The 20,917-nt window shown below is 42.2% G+C and overlaps 2 protein-coding genes across 2 annotated transcripts; one reads left to right on the top strand and one right to left on the bottom strand.

Moving 5' to 3' along the window:
- Window positions 1-9,043: 9,043 nt before the first annotated feature.
- On the top strand, window positions 9,044-11,502 carry LOC138973438 (uncharacterized). Its single transcript, XM_070346156.1, has 2 exons — window positions 9,044-9,434; window positions 9,726-11,502. The coding sequence occupies exons 1-2, from the start codon at window positions 9,135-9,137 to the stop codon at window positions 10,953-10,955; spliced, it is 1,530 nt and encodes a 509-aa protein (XP_070202257.1). The 5' UTR covers window positions 9,044-9,134; the 3' UTR covers window positions 10,956-11,502.
- Window positions 11,503-12,473: 971 nt separating this feature from the next.
- LOC138973437 (uncharacterized) lies at window positions 12,474-15,028 on the bottom strand. Its single transcript, XM_070346155.1, has 3 exons — window positions 14,704-15,028; window positions 14,192-14,356; window positions 12,474-13,866 (listed from the first exon to the last, which is right to left on the bottom strand). The coding sequence occupies exons 1-3, from the start codon at window positions 14,946-14,948 to the stop codon at window positions 12,741-12,743; spliced, it is 1,536 nt and encodes a 511-aa protein (XP_070202256.1). The 5' UTR covers window positions 14,949-15,028; the 3' UTR covers window positions 12,474-12,740.
- Between the last annotated feature and the right edge of the window lie 5,889 nt (window positions 15,029-20,917).

Below are 20,917 nucleotides of genomic sequence, written 5' to 3'. Positions count from 1 at the left end.
CATGTTTTGAATCTGAGGAAAAAATCGTGATCATTTTGACTTTGAGAACAGATTCATTCCGTTTCTTTATATCTGCATGTTCAAGTAAATGATGGACAGTTTTTTTCCGGCAGAGTAAACTTAACTTGAGACTCTACTGCAAGTCTTGAAATTAACATAAATCGAACCACGAACAATTAAAGACATCCAAACATTACAGGCACTTTAGATCAACTCATTTCACTAGAGGTGACTGCCTAGCACCGTGTTTGACATCCGTGTCTGCTGAAATAAAAAGAAATTAAAACAAAACGGATTAACAGTAGGTGACACGTTATCAGAGTGGGAGACACTAGATCTGTCTCTGTACTTACCGGGATACGGCTGCCAGATCGACACTGCGCTTTCGACAGCTCTTCCTCGCGTGGACATTGGAAAAACGCTGTGCAGATCAAATTGTAGGAAATCTCCCTTTGGCATCTTCTTTATTTACTTTTCTGGAGCTTAGAAACCGAACAACATAAAATCGTCTTCCCCGAATCGGCGAATGCAGAAGTGAGAACTGGAGAAGTGAATCTATACCACAATCCTTCGCGCGACCCCTGACCTGGTCTTGACACCTGACCTGGTCTACATACCACACACGACAGAAACCAGTCAACTGCTTGTACCCCTTCAAAACCCCCCACCACCCGTTTTCTTTGGATACACGCTTTAACTACACACATGCCGACTAGTCAAATGTTAAAGTTTCTACCACAGACATACATCTATCTATATATATATATATACGACTTGTGTCTGTCTGTGTGTCTGTGTATTTGTGTATTTGCCATGCACGGCCAAAGTTCTCGATGGATCTGCTTCAAATTTGGTGGGCTTATTCAGAGAGACCCCGGACACAACCTCATCGATGAGATATTTCAACACGTGCTCTCAGCGCGCAGCGCTGAACCGATTTTGGTTCCACCTCAGCTATTTTGGTTCCACCTCAGCTACCCGGGCCCCCATACCGACACACCAAAGCCAAAGTTCTCGGTGGATCTTTTTCAAATTTGGACACCGTATTCAGCTACACCCCGGACACAATATCATCGATGAGATATTTCAACACGTGCTCTCAGCGCGCAGCGCTGAATCGATTTTGGTTTTTGTGTTCATTTCACCATTATAAGTAACTCTTCCTTATCTTCTCATATTCTCCAGGTTTTCAGCGTTTACCTCCCTTCCTTCGTAATGGTGCACTATAGTGTGAGTGGAGCGTCTTCGGATATTCCCGGCGTTCTGTTACTGTTACTATTTTTAGAAGGTCAACGCAGTATCCAGAACGTAAATTGGACCCGTAAATTATCCTCACTGTAAAAGTGCAAAGGTCGAATCAATTTATAGCCACGCGAAAAATACACTGTCATCTATCTCTCTATAGATACGGCTTCTCTGTGGGTTTTTGTGTGTGTGTGTGTGTGTGTCTCTATGTGAGCAACACATGTGCATTGTTCAGTTCTGTTTGTGATGTGGTCTGGCGGCTTTTGTGTAAATTTATGTACTGGCCTTCCTTTTAGAAGCCATAACTTGCTCAGTCCTGTTTGAGTGGAGTTCGCCTCCAAAGGTGATTAACACGGTTACATTCGTCGACAAGGATGGGACTCGATATGGTCAGGAATGGCATTATGGCCACTGAATCATTTTCGTGCTGTTCCCATTCCACGAATCTGGGAGGGACCTAAGCTTGGCGGGTCCATTGTTCGGACCCGGCGAAGCCGGCGTACGGCTCTAAGTACTTCTTCCCGGCGAAGCCGGCTACCCGGCGAAGCGGGTATTCATTCTAGTACATACATACATACGCACGCACGCACGCACAGACAGACACAGTTTAGCATCGCATAGGCTACACTTACGTGAGCCAAAAATGACAAGTAGAGTGGAAAATAGCAATAACATTTATTGCTTTATAACACTGAGATTGTTTGGAGTGTTAGCAAGTAGAGCAATCGCAGCTTGTCATAAACAGGCTTGCATTGTAAATGAGGTGTGCAAGACGACGTGCCCAACTAGGTAAGAACCAAGCGCTGGGGAGTATTGGTGAAAACTGATATTTGTTTGAGATGCTAACTTATCAGACAGACGGGCGCTTAGTCTCGTGGGTAGGACGCCAGCCTTCCGTTTGGAGGGATCTGTGTTTGAATATCGGCTTCGCCTATTGGGTTGAGGACGAAGAGTTGTCTGATCTCCCGGGTCAACATGATTGTGTTCAGACTTATTATTTTCTTTTGTTATGTGCAGACTTGCCAGTACCTTATCTTTCTTTGTTTGTGCACGCAAGCATAAGACCGAGCACGCACGAGTTGCGTGGGTTATGACACAGGAAAATAACCCAGGATGCATCCCCATGAATGTGTGTGTGTGTGTGTGTGGTTGTGTGCGTGCGTGCGTGCGTGTGTGTGTGTGTGTATGAATATGTGGGTGTGTGTGTAAGTGAGTGTGTGTGTGTGTATGTGTGTGTATGTGTGTGTGTGTGTGTGTGTGTGTGTGTGTGTGTGGTGATTCCCATCAACTACTGAACAGAATGATCTTCATGAAACTTTTTATTTGAATTTTGCCAGGTGATATTTCCACACATTTATTTTCATTTCTGTTAACCATTTGATGACGCCATGTCCGACGTTTCACAAAAGTTGAGGCGGTACTGTCGTGACACCCTTATTTCTCATTGGCATCATCACTAACATTCTTGCTCTGAACTTTCGAAGCATTCGACCAAAATTGTGTTATCATTCTTTTTGGGCACACACAGAAAAAAGATGAGACTTTTCAGTCCTTCTGAGTTTACTTCACAAAAGCACATCAATGTCCAAACAAAAATTCAACTAAACCATTGCTAATTGTTTGTCCAGCTAGTGAGAAAAGCAAGAAGAGCAGCAACTGAACAGTACTACATGAACTTGTGACATCTATTTTATTTTTAAATTTATTTTGTATCTAACGGTCTGAAACATATTTTTTCAACATAACAAAGTTTTTAAACATTCTTAGACACTCAGAACATTTAACAAATTATAACATATGTAACCTCAAAAGTTTGTAAACGTTTGTTCCTGCTACCATAATATGTATTAAATTTAAAACATAGCTCATGAAATCGAACAATAACATAACATAAAACTTCAAACTTATTTATATTCAAATTTCTAACGCATGTACTATTACGTGACACATTTTTAAGAAATCTTGAAACTTTCAACACAGCAAATTTGGAAATGTTTTTACAACTATTTATGGCACACATTTGTCGAAAATACAATATTCAAAATGGATAAGAACAAATCAATAAGCTCATCCTCCGACATTACAAACACCATCAGAGAAAAAAGATTACCTGTTCAAAATATAGCAAATCACAACAAGAAGGGCAAAGCCCATACGACTCACATGCTTGACCTTGACCTTTACATGACCTTGACCTTCAGCTAAACCTAGCAATGACATCATACACTAAGAACTGCTTTACACATTTTTCCTACCAAAATACATGTGACCTTGACCCAAGGTCAAGGTCATCCAAGGTCATGCAACACAAAGCTGTTAATTCAAGACATAGGAAGTACAATGGTGCTTATTGGCTCTTTCTACCATGAGATATGGTCACTTTTAGTGGTTCACTACCTTATTTTGGTCACATTTCATAAGGGTCAAAGTGACCTTGACCTTGATCATATGTGACCAAATGTGTCTCATGATGAAAGCATAACATGTGCCCCACATAATTGTTAAGTTTGAAACAGTTATCTTCCATACTTCAGGGTCAAGGTCACTTCAAAATATGTATACAATCCAACTTTGAAGAGCTCCTGTGACCTTGACCTTGAAGCAAGGTAAACCAAACTGGTATCAAAAGATGGGGCTTACTTTGCCCTATATATCATATATAGGTGAGGTATTCAATCTCAAAAACTTCAGAGAAAATGGGAACAAGAAGGGCAAAGCCCATACGACTCACATGCTTGACCTCGACCTTTAGGGTAACTAAACCTAGCAATGACATCATACACTAAGAACTGCTTTACACATTTTTCCTACCAAAATACATGTGACCTTGACCCAAGGTCAAGGTCATCCAAGGTCATGCAACACAAAGCTGTTAATTCAAGACATAGGAAGTACAATGGTGCTTATTGGCTCTTTCTACCATGAGATATGGTCACTTTTAGTGGTTCACTACCTTATTTTGGTCACATTTCATAAGGGTCAAAGTGACCTTGACCTTGATCATATGTGACCAAATGTGTCTCATGATGAAAGCATAACATGTGCCCCACATAATTTTTAAGTTTGAAACAGTTATCTTCCATAGTTCAGGGTCAAGGTCACTTCAAAATATGTATACAATCCAAATTTGAAGAGCTCCTGTGACCTTGACCTTGAAGCAAGGTAAACCAAACTGGTATCAAAAGATGGGGCTTACTTTGCCCTATATATCTTATGTAGGTGAGGTATTCAATCTCAAAAACTTCAGAGAAAATGGGAAAAATGTGAAAAATAGCTGTTTTTTAGACAACATTTATGGCCCCTGCGACCTTGACCTTGAAGCATGGTCAAGATGCTATGTATGTTTTTTGGGGCCTTGTCATCATACACCATCTTGCCAAATTTGGTACTGATAGACTGAATAGTGTCCAAGAAATATCCAACGTTAAAGTTTTCCGGACGTCCGGACGGACGTCCGGACGGACGGACGGACGTCCGGACGGACGGACGGACGACTCGGGTGAGTACATAGACTCACTTTTGCTTCGCATGTGAGTCAAAAATGGGAAAAATAGCTGTTTTTTAGACAACATTTATGGCCCCTGCGACCTTGACCTTGAAGCAAGGTCAAGATGCTATGTATGTTTTTTGGGGCCTTGTCATCATACACCATCTTGCCAAATTTGGTACTGATAGACTGAATAGTGTCCAAGAAATATCCAACGTTAAAGTTTTCCGGACGGCCGGCCGGACGGACGGACGGCGGGGACGGACGGACGGACGACTCGGGTGAGTACATAGACTCGCTTTTGCTTCGCATGTGAGTCAATAAAAACAGCATATGAATGGTTCCAAATACTCAATATCTGTGTAATGACAAAGATATGCTCATGTTGGTTAAACTGGTTAGGAAAAATAAAAAAATTCACAGCATATCAAAAGTTGATAATGATAGTGTTGTCTGGAGGGGCGTTGTCTGGGGGGGGGGCGTTGTTTGGAGGGGCGTTGTTTGGAGGGGGGTTGTTTGGAAGGGCGTTGTTTGGAGGGGCGTTGTTTGGAGGGGGGTTGTTTGGAGGGGCGTTGTCTGGGGGGGGGGGGGCGTTGTTTGGATGGGCGTTGTTTGGAGGGGCGTTGTTTGGAGGGGGGTTGTTTGGAGGGGCGTTGTCTGGAGGGGCGTTGTTTGGAGGGGGGTTGTTTGGAGGGGCGTTGTCCGGAGAGGCGTTGTTTGGAGGGGCGTTGTCTGGAGGGGGGTTGTTTGGAGGGGCGTTGTTTGGAGGGGGGTTGTTTGGAGGGGCGTTGTCTGGAGAGACGTTGTTTGGAGGGGCGTTGTCTGGAGAGGGGTTGTCTGGAGGGGGGTTGTTTGGAGAGGCGTTGTTTGGAGGGGGGTTGTTTGGAGGGGCGTTGTTTGGAGGGGCGTTGTTTGGAGGGGCGTTGTCTGGAGAGGCGTTGTTTGGAGGGGGGTGTTTGGAGGGGGGTTGTTTGGAGGGGCGTTGTCTGGAGGGGGGTTGTTTGGAGGGGCGTTGTTTGGAGGGGCGTTGTTTGGAGGGGGGTTGTTTGGAGGGGCGTTGTCTGGAGAGACGTTGTTTGAAGGGGCGTTGTCTGGAGGGGGGTTGTCTGGAGGGGGGTTGTTTGGAGGGGGGTTGTCTGGAGGGGCGTTGTTTGGAGGGGGGTTGTTTGGAGGGGCGTTGTCTGGAGAGACGTTGTTTGGAGGGGCGTTGTCTGGAGGGGGGTTGTCTGGAGGGGGGTTGTTTGGAGGGGCGTTGTTTGGAGCGGCGTTGTTTGGAGGGGCGATGTCTGGAGGGGGGTTGTTTGGAGGGGCGTTGTTTGGAGGGGCGTTGTTTGGAGGGGCGTTGTCTGGAGAGGCGTTGTTTGGAGGGGCGTTGTCTGGAGAGACGTTGTCTGGAGGGGGGTTGTCTGGAGGGGTGTTGTCTGGAGGGGTGTTGTTTGGAGGGGTGTTGTTTGGAGGGGCGTTGTCTGGAGGGGCGTTGTCTGGAGGGGCGTTGTTTAAAGGGGCGTTGTCTGGAGGGGCGTTGTCTGGAGGGGCGTTGTTTGGAGGGGCGTTGTCTGGAGGGGCGTTGTCTGGATACCTCCTGACCTACGTTTCCTGAAGTAAACTCCAGCACCAGCTGCTGCCATGACGGCACATACAGCTCCTGCCACACCCAGACCGATGATCAGAGTGCTCGGTGAACTCGATTCCGTGTCTGTGGGCGCTGTGCTGGGTTTGGGTGCTGCAACATAGTGCACATGCGCAGAATGACCCCCAAAATGCCACTCACAAAAAAGCTAATAACGTTTACATGTATTCCGCCAAGTATTTCATATCTGAAGTGGCACTTTTATCAGCAAATTGTATTCAAATGCGGAATACATGACTTTCAGCGAAGATGTGATCGTGTCACAATGTGCCAAATTTGTAGGTCAAATGGTTTGACTTTTTAAAATACCTTTTTGAAATTAACAAGCTTTCTTAGGTTTGGCAATGAGCGGTAAACACGCTTAGCAGACCAACATCCTTCAGCATTTTGCTTGTGGGGCTATCAGTGAAAACCTAGTATGCAAAAAGAAAAGCAAATGCTTCCACGACTCGCCTTCGTCAGGTTCCACTACAGCGGACCGCCCCCCCCCCCCCCCCCCCCAAAAAAAAAAAAAAAAGACTTTAAGATAAAACAGATAACTCTCTCCCTTCCTACCCGAGAAATCTATCGGACAAACAAATTGAAGGGTGTATTTTTCCCATTAACTACTCTCACATAACCTTTGAAAATGGTATTAATCCCTGGTTGTACGTTTGTTGTGATGATGTGCTTTTATTTGATTTAGTGTAACGTGTCTTTCCAATATGGCTGAACCATAATAAGCATTTGCTTGACCAAATTTATTTTTGGCTGGCCAGGCCAAAATAGATGTACCCAGACACTTGCATGACCTCTTTTCTGACACTATGCCATCATAACATGATATCATTAGCAATAGTCTAGCCAAGCCTAAAATACACAGACACAAAGCTGTGACCAAATTAAACAATGTCATTGCTTGATGTGATCAAGACTTATTTTCTTGATAGCTCAGTGTATATTTTTAGTATTAAAAAATCTTCTCCAGTAAACTTTTTCACGCTGTGACATTTTGTTACTGTCTGCTGATTAACATCACCTACAATTGTGTGAAATTGGGATGCTTTTGCATCCAAAATATCCAACGAGTGTAACCCAAACTAGGGTCATATCGGCAGATTATCCAACCCTTGGAGCGTGCAAAGTTTCAAAGCTCTAGCTTTAAAAACAAGAAGAGCAAACGCTCGATCGAGTCACTTTCGCAGTTCTGAATATTATATGAGGCATCAGATGGACAGGAAGAAATTGCTATTCACAACACAATGAGTCACGTTCACATAAAATTTGAGCCCGGTCACTTTTATAGTTTCCGAGAAAAGCCCAACGTTAAGTTGTGTGTTGCCGAACAGAAAAGGCTAGTTATCTCCCTTGTTTTTCTGATAACGTTCGTAAAAGGCTACAGATGTAAATACTTTGATGTAAAGAACTAGAATAATCCTACAAAGTTTCAATCACATCCGATGAACTTTGTCAAAGATATAAAATGTCTATTTTTTCCTTTGACGCTGACCTGTGACCTTGAAAAAGGTCAAAGGTCAACGAAACCATCGTTAAAGTGTAGAGGTCATTGGAGGTCACGACTAAACAAAATATGAGCCCGATCGCTTTGATAGTTTCCGAGAAAAGTCCAACGTTAAGGTGGTGTCTACGGACGGCCGGCCGGACGGCCGGCCGGACAGACTAACACTGACCGATTACATAGAGTCACTTTTTCTCAAGTGACTCAAAAACCGCCTGGGATAACCTCCACGACAAGATTTTTTTAATCGAACATGACCCCAATGTGACCCCAACATTTTACAAGGATCAGCCGAACTAGAGTCACGTCGGGAGATCATCAGACCCTAGGGGGGTGCACAGTTTCAATGTTCTAGATTGAAAACAAACGGAGCGTTTTTGACCGCTCATATGATTGACACTTTAATCAGTAGGAGCACTAAAGTCAGCACAAGTTACAAAAACAATCAGCTAACAAGTCGCGTAAGGCGAAAATACAACATTTAGTCAAGTAGCTGTCGAACTCACAGAATGAAACTGAACGCAATGCAATTTTTCAGCAAGACTCGTAGCATCGTCAGTCCACCGCTCATGGCAAAGGCAGTGAAATTGACAAGAAGAGCGGGGTAGTAGTTGCGTTGCGCTAAGAAGGATAGCACGCTTTTCTGTACCTCTCTTCGTTTTAACTTTCTGAGCGTGTTTTTAATCCAAACATATCATATGTGGCCATTTCTGCGAAAAGGGACCTTGTTGAGCTAAGCCTCTGATTGGAGAAACGCGGGGTCAAAGTTAGAGCAAAATGTAAACAAACTTTGCTGTGCTGACTGATGCCCACTTCAAGTTGAATTTCTAAAATGTTCAATGAATTATCAGCGATAGTACAATGAACAGCAATTTAAAGTAATGGAAAATAGTCTTGGGATCAACATTACAAACTTCTACAAATGTTTATGTCCATTCCTCCTCAGGAAAAACACATCGAACAAATTGACTGCGATGATGCCGAAAATGCCGACAGAGTGTTTTGTTGTGCTTCGAGAAAAAAAAAATTCGTCGCTAGTTTTGGTCAAGTTAAAACAACTTACCTATTTTTTTTTTTAATGTTTGACAGTAAGCTTAATATAAACTTTCATCTAGAAGCACATTCAGCAAAGTGATGTAGCCAAATCATCACACAGCTACATTTCACTAGACGGATCTATAGCACTTTCTCACTTCTGGTCAAGTACGAGTTATCTTTCCATGCTCTTCAACGAAGGAGAAACGCTGGGTTAGTTCCGGTATCTTCTACATCATATGGCGTCTGCACTGAAAGAAAGCTCGCTCAGAGTGTGTGGTGGTGGAAAGCAGTACTGTGTCATTTGCCATAACTACCGTGGAAAAATTATTGAAGGAAGAGTTGTCAGGCTACATAAACTTCCAACAAACAAGCAACTGAAAAGAGCTTGGGAGCAGCGCCTACGTTTGATCCGACAAGATTACAACACGGTCAAGAATCCCCGTCTTTGTTCTGAACATTTCGTTGGCAAACGTGGACCTGTATTTGGTGACGATGTCCCATCCGTCTTCCCGAATCGAACTTTTCCACTCTCCACGGTTAGTAAAATATTTGAAGAATATACTTGTGTAAAATGTGCACTATCCAACCTCTTCTTTGGAAGTCTTAGTTTGCCATCCGATCACACTTTGAGATTTCTCACTGCACACTCTACTTGTTTAGTTGTGTATTTTTATAGTTTATAGTTTGCAATTACTGCATTAACTTGCTGTTACATTTATTTGATATAAAGGCAGTTTTTCCATGTGTTATTCAGCAAATTATGTGTATGGCAGCCAAGGTGTACTGTACCAAGTAATCTGAGGTGACGCTATTTTTTATGTTGACAGATAAACAGAGATGATGAGGCACCTGCAGCTGAAGTTGAAATCCCAGAGCCTGAAGTTGATGCTGCACAACCCTTGGACTCATTTGAGGAACAACAAAGTTGTCTGCAAGGTGAATTGTCATTGCCTGCGTTTTCAGTCTCGCTGCATGACTACGCCGGCCCAGTGGTAACCTCCACAATTTTTAGACCCACGCATTCAACAAAAAAAGTTGGACCAGACACTACTTTTGTGGATGCATCTGTGCAGACAGAACCATTTGTGTGCGTAGGAATGCCAGGCAATTCAGCTGAAACTCAGACAGATTTTTGCTCACAGAACTATACTCCATTAAGATACGAACATGTTAGTCAAAATGAAGAAGTGTTCAGGGCGTACACAGGCATGCCAAATACAGGGACAGCTGTAGCTGTTTTTGAAGAGGTCATCAAGGGTGAATCAGGTGTTCGAAAGTGTAGCCTGCGACTGTTAGATCAGTTTTTAATGACTCTTATGAGGCTGAGATTGGGACTTGTTATCACTGATTTGAGTTTTAGATTTTCCATCCCCAAATCAACATGTTCAAGGATCATTAACAAATGGGTGGACATCCTGCATAGTCGTCTCTCCAGTCTCATCTACTGGCCTACCAGAGGTCAGGTGAATGCTACCATGCCCAGTGATGTAAAGGAGAGATTCCCCATGACGCGGGTGATCATTGACTGCACAGAGCTCTTTACAGAGACACCACGGTCACTGGCTGACCAGTCCTTGATGTACAGCCACTATAAATCACACATGACTTGGAAAGCGCTAGTTGGTGTGACTCCTAACGGGGTTGTGTCTTTTGTGTCAGATCTGTGGGCAGGATCTATCAGTGACAAACAGCTTGTTGCCAAATCAGGGATGTTGGACTTGTGTGAACAAGGTGATGCCATCATGGGTGACAAAGGGTTTCTGATTTCAGATTTAACAACACCCAGGGGTATGCAGCTGATAATTCCTCCAAAGAAAAACAAAGCAAAGCAGATGTCGGTTGTAGATCTTGTTCTGACTAGAAGGATTGCCAACGTCAGAATTCATGTTGAAAGGCACATGGAAAGAGTGAAAAATTACAGAATTCTTAATTCACTCACAGGCACAATGAAAGCTAATGTGTCTAAAGTTTGGAGAATTTGCAACAGTTTGACAACTTTACTGCCTCCTCTTCATCCCCATGAATATGTTGATGAAGATGACCCTACTCTGCAGTGATGTGCTTGTTGACATACATGTCTGTGACCTGTACCTGACGCTATTATTCTCAGTCTGATAGTTCCTGCCCACAGATCTGACACAAAGACAGTGTGTTACTCTTTCTTTTAGAAAATGACAAGATATTGTGCAACTTGACAGAGTGACTTTCTCGTCTAGTTAATCAGATGGGTATTATTTGTTCATGTACATAAAAGTGTAAAAGAATGTTGTTGTACAACATACTTCCTTCAATCATTAGTGCATTTTGCTCTTGTCTGTGTGAAACAGTAACAGGCACATGAGCTGTAAGAAGGACTGCCGTGTCTCAGTATGACTGTAGTCTCTAGTGTCACTATAAATCTCAGTCATTGACTCTGTGTATGTCACTCACTGATGCTTACATTCCCAATGCATGGAAGACAGAAATTATAAAACTAGTATGCATGAAAACTGATGCTGGTTTGTACTCCAAATTTTTGTATCCAGTTAAAGTATGTCTGAGAAGTTGAACGCAAACCAACCAGGTGTGAGCGTGTGTTGTAAGGAGTGCACTATTTTGTAACGTGGGATTATGTACATGAAATTATAAATAGGGTTTGTGTGGTGTGTATCTATGCTTTTTATGTTTTTAAGGGAAAAATATTTATTACCTGTGTGTGATTACATTTTGTTTTTTAATCACAGTTGGCTGAAATATTTGCCGAGGAACGACAATGCAGTGTATTATATAATTATATATTATGTATTCAAAGAATAAAGACATGATGAATCTGAAGCTTGATGAATGACTTGTTTTACAGATAATCACACACACTTCAACAGACGCAGTTGATACAGTTTGGGTTTTGTTTATCTAAAACATATACAAACAATAACAGTTTAACAAAGTTGGTAAACAATGTAAAGTAAAACAACTGAAGTAACATTAAAGAGCCATGAACTGGTAATGTGAAACTGTTCTTAGGCTAATGTCAGATGGAGCTCGCAAAACACGAAACAAAAGCCGAACAAAAGCAAAACATGGTGCTTTTGTGTGTTGTTTTGCTTTTGTGTGTTGTTTTGCTTTTGTGTGTTGTTTTGCTTTTCTTTCGTGTTTCGTGAGCTCCGTCTGACATTAGCCTTAGACAACACGCACATCCAGTTAACAACAATAAATGCATGACTACCAAGCATCAAAAGGACTCACTGATTCACGCACAAATTCCGCGTGTGCTCAATAATTATTGATAACATTTAACACATGTTAAACAGGACTTTCCATTTTAACCCTTTCCCTGCCCAGTGAACAAATATTATTCGGTCACCCTTACATCATAATGCCTTTTGACCAAAACAAACAAACAAAAATATGTATTTTTATTTTGAAAAATGTCCTTCATAATCATGTAAGTTAAACATACAATGCTTGAATAATTGAAGCTCTTGAATTTGTATTTAGTTATGACTGTAAAGTTAAAAAAAAAAATTCCTGGCGATCAAAAAAAATTCCTAAATGCAACAGCCCTTTCCAACAAATAGCAGCAGAGCCTGTGGACAGCAAACATACAAATGATATTGATGGAGGTTCTAGCGCGTGTATAAACAGTATAGCTGTGCTCAACAGACAAAGGGTTAATTAGCTTACTCAACCTTTCAAACCCAACAAGTGGACATGCAAATATCAGCAAATAGCAATTCTCACAGAGAATACAAAACAGGCCAAGACTAGTCACAAATCACAAATGTCTCTGTGAAAAGATCATCTCTCCAAATGGTACCAGTGCACGTGTTCAGTGACAGTGATTTGTTGCCAAATGATAGATCTCATGAGAAGAGAGGTAGTCCCCTCTTGACTCTGTTGGTAAACAGCTCTGGTACCACTGCGTTCACATAAAAAGATTTCAGCTGGCTTTTCATTGTGACCCAGACATCAGGCTGAAAAGGGATTCTTTCAACCGACATTCCTTTCAGTGTCCAAATCACAAAATCACACCACAGTTTTCCTGAAACACCCATCTGGCCTTGGACTTGAAAAAAATAGTTGTGATTTTCTTTCAAGCGCACCTGACCATCAATCAGTTGGCAACAGAAATCACTGTCACTGCACGCTTCTTCTGGGGTCTTGTTTCTGTGAACAGAAGGGCACTTCACTTCCAAAAGTCCCTGAACCGGCTGGCAGTGTTGACAATGGACCAGTCCGTCTGGGCTGGTGGCAAGGAATGGCATATCACTGTCAATCAAAAGTCCACACTTCCGAACTTGTAGGTTGATATGATGCTGGCTTCTCATCTGCAGAGTGTACTTTCTTCTGGCTGCCGCTTCATGACTCTTACCCCACTTGATGTGGTCGTTGCTTAGTTCTGGTCTGTAGCGTAGAATGGTCTTCAGCAGACCATCAGGCTGGGTAGTAGCCTTCTTCTTGCAGACCTGGCCAAATATGCTTGATGTCAGCTTCCCATGACGAAGTTCTGCCCAGGTTGTGCTTTCAGACTGCTGGCGGGTTTCTTGTTCAATTAGTAAGATGTCTTCCTCACCAACACTTTGCTCACTTGCAAATTTCTCAAATTCTGCCGTGCATTTTTCCGCCTTCAAGTTCACAGAGTCCGCAAACATAAAGTCCGGCATAGGATTGGATGGCATGCACTTGGGTTGTGCAGCAGGCATCTCTTTTGCCAAAAAGTTTACAACGAATCCACAATCCGGATTGCAGCTTTTAAGCTTTGCAGCAAGGTCATGCAAATTAATGCCGTTGCTTCCGGAGACAGTTGCAGTTAGTCTTGCTTTCTTCCTTTGGAGATCTGCAGCCTTCTTCGGGCTCAATTTCCTCTTCCGTGGCATATTCCACTTGCACTGGGCAGATGTCGAAGCATCCAGTCCACTCTGCTTGTGCGCAGTGATGTCCACCAACGCGTACAGGAAAGCGGACACGTGGTTACAGGAACCTTCACGCCTGAAACATACAATGTGGAAGTTGGAGTTGAAAGAACAGTCAAATGACTGGTAAATTACCAGCTTTCAGCCGTGTTTTTGTTGTTGTTGTTGTTGTTGTTGTTGCTACTTTGACGCAATTGTGTCTGCAAAAAATAATAATAGTAGTATGTAATTATTTTAGACCCTGGAGATGACTCATATCCAAAAGAAGGAAACACTGGAGCTGTATGGCAACAAGGGGAAAAATCATTAAAAAACAAACGCACAGCAGTATTTGCCTCTTTGTTACTCCAAAGAGAAAAACCAATTTTTTGTCAACTAAATGTGATTACATAATAACTTACCCTGCAGTACAGTCACAGTAGGCTTTAGCTATCTGGCCGGTGACTTTAGATGCACTCAGCCACACCTTCCTGTCAGGGTACTTGCTGGTGTTGGATGAAGCAGCACTGGGAATGACCAGACACTTCAGATAGCACTGGTCAGAGTCCTTGGCGACTGGATGATAGCTGCAACAGTACACCACGTCAAAGTATAATAATAATAATAATAATAATAATAAAAATAATAATAATATCAATAGTATACTTCACAACTATTACAACAAACCTGGATTGCTAAAGTATCAACCTAACCTTGGCATTTATGTTCTGTTCTCAATTATAGTTCTGAGCTGAAGTTTCAGAACACAATGATCAGTAATAATGTTGAGGTGTTGTCTACAGAACAGCCTGCATTGCATACAGCATATACATGGGCATAATACATGTATTAAACACTGATGTATACATTTTGCTTTTCACCACAAGCAAGATTGTTGTCCACATCAAGCATAATAAGCAAATAGTTTACTAACCTGACAGAGTGAACATGACGATCATCATAGAACACATGGGCTTTCAGCTGCCTCCGTGCGTTTTTTCTCCCCTTATCCACGGCTTTGTTGCACTTGTACACCATAAAGTTGTAGAGCTCTTTGTCAGTGATGTCGGGCCAGTCTGCCAAAGCAACAGCTTCTGGGTTACACCAACCTTGCAGGCTGAAGACTTTCATGTCACAATCTGTTGACAGACATGGAAGGAAAATAATTTCCTGGTACATCTATTGGAATAAAAAAAACAACAACATCCAAACACCATAAAATAATTGTTTCGTATAAAAACATTTTTTCAGTAAAATAAGACGGCAACAAAAATAAAAAAATGCAACCATTTTAAATGGTGAAACTGAAGAATTGAACTTAATCCATGAACGACCTAAACAAATGAGATTTCACGCAATTTACAATGAAAATGGTGTATGAATAAGGACGGATGAATAAAGAGTCAAGAACATTAGAATTTGACTGTAATTACAAACTTCAAACTACGAACGATCAGTTCGAATTTTACAAACAAAGGCTACAAGTTCGTGACACTGACAGTCGAAGTGGTCTGTCAAATGCTTACCTGAATCATTTGTTTCCACAGCATTATCGATAGCATCCTTGCCATCTTTTCGCAGCTGAAACGTGCCTCTTGCTCTGCGCACTAATTCTTCTTTTTTTCCGCTGACAAGTTGGCCATGTTTCCGAAGAAAATCTTTCAATTCTTTCACGTTCATGCGCTCGACTGCCGCCTCCATCTTCACCGGAACTTACCGAACCAAAGGGACGAAACTCGTGCACACCTCCGGCCTCGCTTGTGAGAAAGAGCTATACGCATAGTTCAGGTAGATCTGACTTTCACGCGACCGTAGCACTGTACGAAAAAGCAGACGACAAATGCAGTTGCCCGATGAAGAACAGTTACTCCCCGTTTACATCTTTAGTTGCTTCCCTTGCTAAAGTTACTGATATTTAGATCAGTGGTTACTGACTGGGGCATTCTGTTCTTTGCAGCTGTGAATTCTGATAGTGGAAGGGCAAGTCAGTCTTCTCAGTTGAACACGGAATGTTCTGCTGACAGAAGTCACTTTGGGATAAGACAACGATTTTGTTGACGAGGTCAATGCTGTTAATTCAGAATAATTTTGTTGCACTTCGCCCGGACATTATTTTGTGACTCCGAAGTCGAAGCAGATCTACTTTGATCACGATGGTGTTGTAAAGGTTCATGATGACAACGCACACTACTAATCGGTTAAAGAGTTCTCCAAGAGCATAGGCCTATTGCGAAGCAAGGTCTTCCTCTTCCTGATCGTTTGAATGCCCGGACATCGTAAATGAGAACCTGTTGCTCTTACCGTTTGCTGTCTCCACTTAGATCTATGACAGGCTACAATTTCAGGTAAGTTACCATATATATATAGAGACTGCTGTGTGTGTTTTGTGTGTGTGTGTGCGCGCGCGCGCAGCTTGTGTGTGTTGTGTGAGGGTTTCTGTATGTGTGTGTGTGTGTGTGTGTGTGTGAGAGAGAGAGAGAGAGAGAGAGAGAGAGAGAGAGAGAGAGAGAGAGAGAGAAAGAGGGGTAGATAGAGGAAGAGAGATGATAATGACAATGATGATTTTGATGATGATGATGATGATGATGATGATGATGATGATGATGATGATGATGATGATGGTGGTGGTGGTGGTATGTGTGTACGTGTAGTATGTTTTTAAACTTGTCGCGTGCATGCACGTTTGCATGTTTAGTTTTTCACACAAAAACTTTGGCCACACCACACAGCACTCACAGAACACCAATGTAAATAAATGAAAGTATTTAATAGTTCCCAGTTGGGTGAAATATGGGGGTGACGATGGATGGAACAATGGAAGGGTTAACACGAATACATGAAGATGAACATAATGAACATGAGAAAGTACACAACAGTCAAAATAATGTCAACAAACGACATACGAGACAATCAGGATAGTCAAACACAAAGCACGTACGTCATAAAGGGCCTCCTCATTCCATAAATGATATCTATCGTAAGAAAGTACTTATCTACACGTTCGACGAATTCAGGGGGGGGGGGGGGGGTGCGCCCTCGGGTCGACACCTGCGTCTCTGTCGCGGGGGTGAGAGAATCAGCCCAGTTAAGAGCTGTCACACGGCACACACTCTGCAGCGACGGCGCCGGTTCGATGTTGCTGCCCAACAGCAGCGTGGTTGCGCCGCTGTGACGTTACAAGATAGCTGCTCAAAACAGCGTAATGAAGCCTCGGAGAAGATCCAGAGGGGCTGCTCACACAGCAGCGTGGGGGTGACGATGCGAGAGTCCAAACTGGCTGCTCAAGCAGCAGCGTGGTGGTGCCTCCTCCATGCTGTGAAGCTAGGGTTCGCACCTTCCCGTCCGGTCTGTCTTCGACAGTAAACACTGAAAGCCTAGAAGGCCAAAGTCAATAATCTCCCCAAAAATATAAGACACGTGACTTCCTCCTCCAATAGACATCATTATTAGGGATGAGGAGGAAGCACAATGACTAGACTTTGGTTTCCTTCTACCATATAATTTACCATTATAATGATTTCCTTTTAAACACTATGATGAACACTATTTACAACAACACAAAGACGAGACAAAACAGTACAACTGGTAACTAATGTAGGTTCCCTGTCCCCTGCCACCGGCCGCTAATTCACCTTCAGCAAAAACTGACAAAAGTCTATCCAATTAGACCAAGAAATATGACTTACCTCACACAGGCTAATGAAAATCATCGCGTACACTTTACGCAACCGACTTTAACAAAGTCCACAGTAGACGTACATTACTACTGAAAATAACTTCGAACTCAAACGACAATTCACACACGAATTTCGAAGCCGTTCGACAAACATCTGGTCTCGGCCGAGACAGAAAAAAGAATGCTTATGAATTTCACAGTCAGCAACCAGGTAACCGGTGAACTCTACAAATAGCGCGCAGCCTACCGTGAACGTCCCGTGCAATGCGTGCAAAGCGTGCAAGGCGCGAATCACTGAGCTAAGCCCAGCTACAGGTCTTCCCACCTTGACACAGGTACCTGTCAGCAACGCCCGACCAAGGAACCTTATAACTACATACAACTGTCCGCGACAAAACTCCTCTTTTTTTTTTATTTAACCAATGTTACTCTCTTTCTCTCAGTTTGCTGGCGTGGAACAGCAAACAAGTCCAGCAATTCACCGGACAGTGCAACAACAAAAGACAGAAGTGCCTGGCCACAAAGCAGGTGTTCGACAGAATGGGGCAACAGCAATGTCCAGCCGGTTCCAGTTCCAAGGAAATCAGCATGGTTTACCCTTGGGACTTTGCTCAGTAGGTAAAGACATATTAATACTTTACAATTTGTCAGTACTTTAAAAAACAAGAAGGGCAAAGCCCATACGACTCACATGCTTGACCTAGACCTTTAGGGTAACTAAACCTAGCAATGACATCATACACTAAGAACTGCTTTACACATTTTTCCTACCAAAATACATGTGACCTTGACCCAAGGTCAAGGTCATCCAAGGTCATGCAACACAAAGCTGTTAATTCAAGACATAGGAAGTACAATGGTGCTTATTGGCTCTTTCTACCATGAGATATGGTCACTTTTAGTGGTTCACTACCTTATTTTGGTCACATTTCATAAGGGTCAAAGTGACCTTGACCTTGATCATATGTGACCAAATGTGTCTCATGATGAAAGCATAACATGTGCCCCACATAATTTTTAAGTTTGAAACAGTTATCTTCCATAGTTCAGGGTCAAGGTCACTTCAAAATATGTATACAATCCAACTTTGAAGAGCTCCTGTGACCTTGACCTTGAAGCAAGATAAACCAAACTGGTATCAAAAGATGGGGCTTACTTTGCCCTATATATCATATGTAGGTGAGGTATTCAATCTCAAAAACTTCAGAGAAAATGGGAAAAATGTGAAAAATAGCTGTTTTTTAGGCAACATTTATGGCCCCTGCGACCTTGACCTTGAAGCAAGGTCAAGATGCTATGTATGTTTTTTGGGGCCTTGTCATCATACACCATCTTGCCAAATTTGGTACTGATAGACTGAATAGTGTCCAAGAAATATCCAACGTTAAAGTTTTCCGGACGGCCGGACGTCCGGCCGGACGGACGGACGGACGGACGGACGGACGGACGGGCGGACGACTCGGGTGAGTACATAGACTCACTTTTGCTTCGCATGTGAGTCAAAAAGGGGGAGCAATACAGTTATATTTGTGTTTATGTGCTGTTTTCTCCAACAAAGAAGCACACACACAGACACACACAGACACACACACACACAATACATTTTCGATAATGTCACCATACCATACCAGCTAAGAAATGGCAAGTGGACAGGTACCCAAAACCAGACTTGAGCTGTGCAAATAGTGGTTAGTAAATAATATGTTGATCAACTCTGTGGTTGCCTTTGTTTCAGAGAAGCAAATCGTCTACCTTGCGAATGAGGCAGGGGTACAGAGGAGGGTAGCAACTTCAGTCTTCGGCATGGTGCATCAATACTTAGGCATGCAGTTTTGTGTGTGAATGAACAGCACAAATCCATTTTGAAAATGTCTTGATCGTCGGCCACATCAAGTTCGACCCTGATTGGCATTTCAGTTTGTTGAAAGTAAAGGGAGACGTTCGATAGCAGAGTGCACGGATGACATTTTCAATTCAGTGAAGTGATGGACAGACTGACAGACCCACGTGTGCAAGGACACACAGCATCATATGTTACTTTCTACAACTGGAAGCTGTATTTACCAAGGAAACTGAACAATTAATCCTTGTTATGAAATTTAGAAGTACCACAACTTCAAGTCGACAAGTGTGTGTGTATTGTTTTCAGCAGACAGCCTCAAATAGTTTGTGTTTGTATACATGTGCGTGGGTGAAGAAAGAATAGAACATGGCGGGGTATGTAGTATGAACGAAGAAGAAATATTCGAGAAAAAAAATCATATGGCTGATTGTTTTTACATTTAGTCAAGTTTTGATTAAATGTTTTAACATAGAGGGGGAATCGAGACGAGGGTTGTGGTGTATGTGTGTGTCTGTGCCTGTGTGTGTGTAGAGCGATTCAGACTAAACTACTGGACCGATCTTTATGAAATTTTACATGAGAGTTCCTGGGTATAAAATCCCCAGATTTTTTATTTTTTATTTCGATAAATGTCTTTTATGCCGTCATATCCGGCTTTTTGTAAAAGTTGAGGCGGCACTGTCACACCTTCATTTTTCAATCAAATTGATTGAAATTTTGGCCAAGCAATCTTCGACGAAGGCCGGACTTCAGTATTGCATTTCAGCATGGAGGCTTAAAAATCAATTTATGACTTTGGTCATTAAAAATCTGAAAATTGTAATTAAAAATATATTTTTATAAAACGATTGAAAATTACTTTTATTTTATTCTTCATCATGTTCTGATTCCAAAAACATATAAATATGTTATATTCGGATTAAAAACAAGCTCTGAAAATTAAAAATATAAAAATTATGATTAAAATTAAGTTTACGAAATCGTTTTAAAAACAATTTCATCTTATTCCTTGTCGGTTCCTGATTCCAAAAACATATAGATATAAAAACACGCTCAGAACGTTAAAACGAAGAGAGGTACAGTAAAGTGTGCTATGCAGCACAGCGCAACCGCTACCGCGCTGAACAGGCTCGTCACTTTCACTGCCTTTTGCACTAGCGGCGGACTACGGTGATTGTGAAAAAAATGCAGTGCGTTCAGTTTCATTCTGTGAGTTCCACAGCTTGACTAAATGTAGTAATTTCGCCTTACGCGACTTGTTTCTTCTGCATGGGAGGAGAGAATGATAGAAAAAGACGAAAAAGTAAAAATTAGGGTAACGTTACAAAAAGGGCAATAACTCTGGAATTAAACATTATTTTGACCTAAAACCATACAAGTAATAACGGCAGATGATTGAACTTACTATTTCCCAGCAAAAGTTTGTTTTTAAAAGTTTGGCCATTTTAAGTCATTTTGGGGGTATCTCCAAAAAAGGGTCATAACTCCGTGAAAAATCAATTTGAAGGTCTGAAATTCTCACATCACGTTCTAAATATAACAGTCTGTCAAATAAAATCCAAAACTCAAAATCGATAAATTTGTCAACAAGGTCCCTTTTCGCAGAAATGGCCACATATCTATATGTTT

Source organism: Littorina saxatilis, linkage group LG8 (assembly GCF_037325665.1).
Source record: "Littorina saxatilis isolate snail1 linkage group LG8, US_GU_Lsax_2.0, whole genome shotgun sequence".
NCBI lineage: Eukaryota > Metazoa > Mollusca > Gastropoda > Littorinimorpha > Littorinidae > Littorina > Littorina saxatilis.
This window is presented reverse-complemented; position numbering and strand designations above follow the sequence as displayed.

Coding starts and splice junctions, on each gene's coding strand:
- LOC138973438 (XM_070346156.1), top strand. CDS start 9,135: ATGGCGTCTGCACTGAAAGAAAGCTCGCTCAGAGTGTGTGGTGGTGGA. Junction 9,435..9,725: donor GAACTTTTCCACTCTCCACG/GTTAGTAAAATA, acceptor TTATGTTGACAG/ATAAACAGAGATGATGAGGC.
- LOC138973437 (XM_070346155.1), bottom strand. CDS start 14,948: ATGTACCAGGAAATTATTTTCCTTCCATGTCTGTCAACAGATTGTGAC. Junction 14,357..14,703: donor CGTCATGTTCACTCTGTCAG/GTTAGTAAACTA, acceptor GTACTGTTGCAG/CTATCATCCAGTCGCCAAGG. Junction 13,867..14,191: donor TACTGTGACTGTACTGCAGG/GTAAGTTATTAT, acceptor TGTATGTTTCAG/GCGTGAAGGTTCCTGTAACC.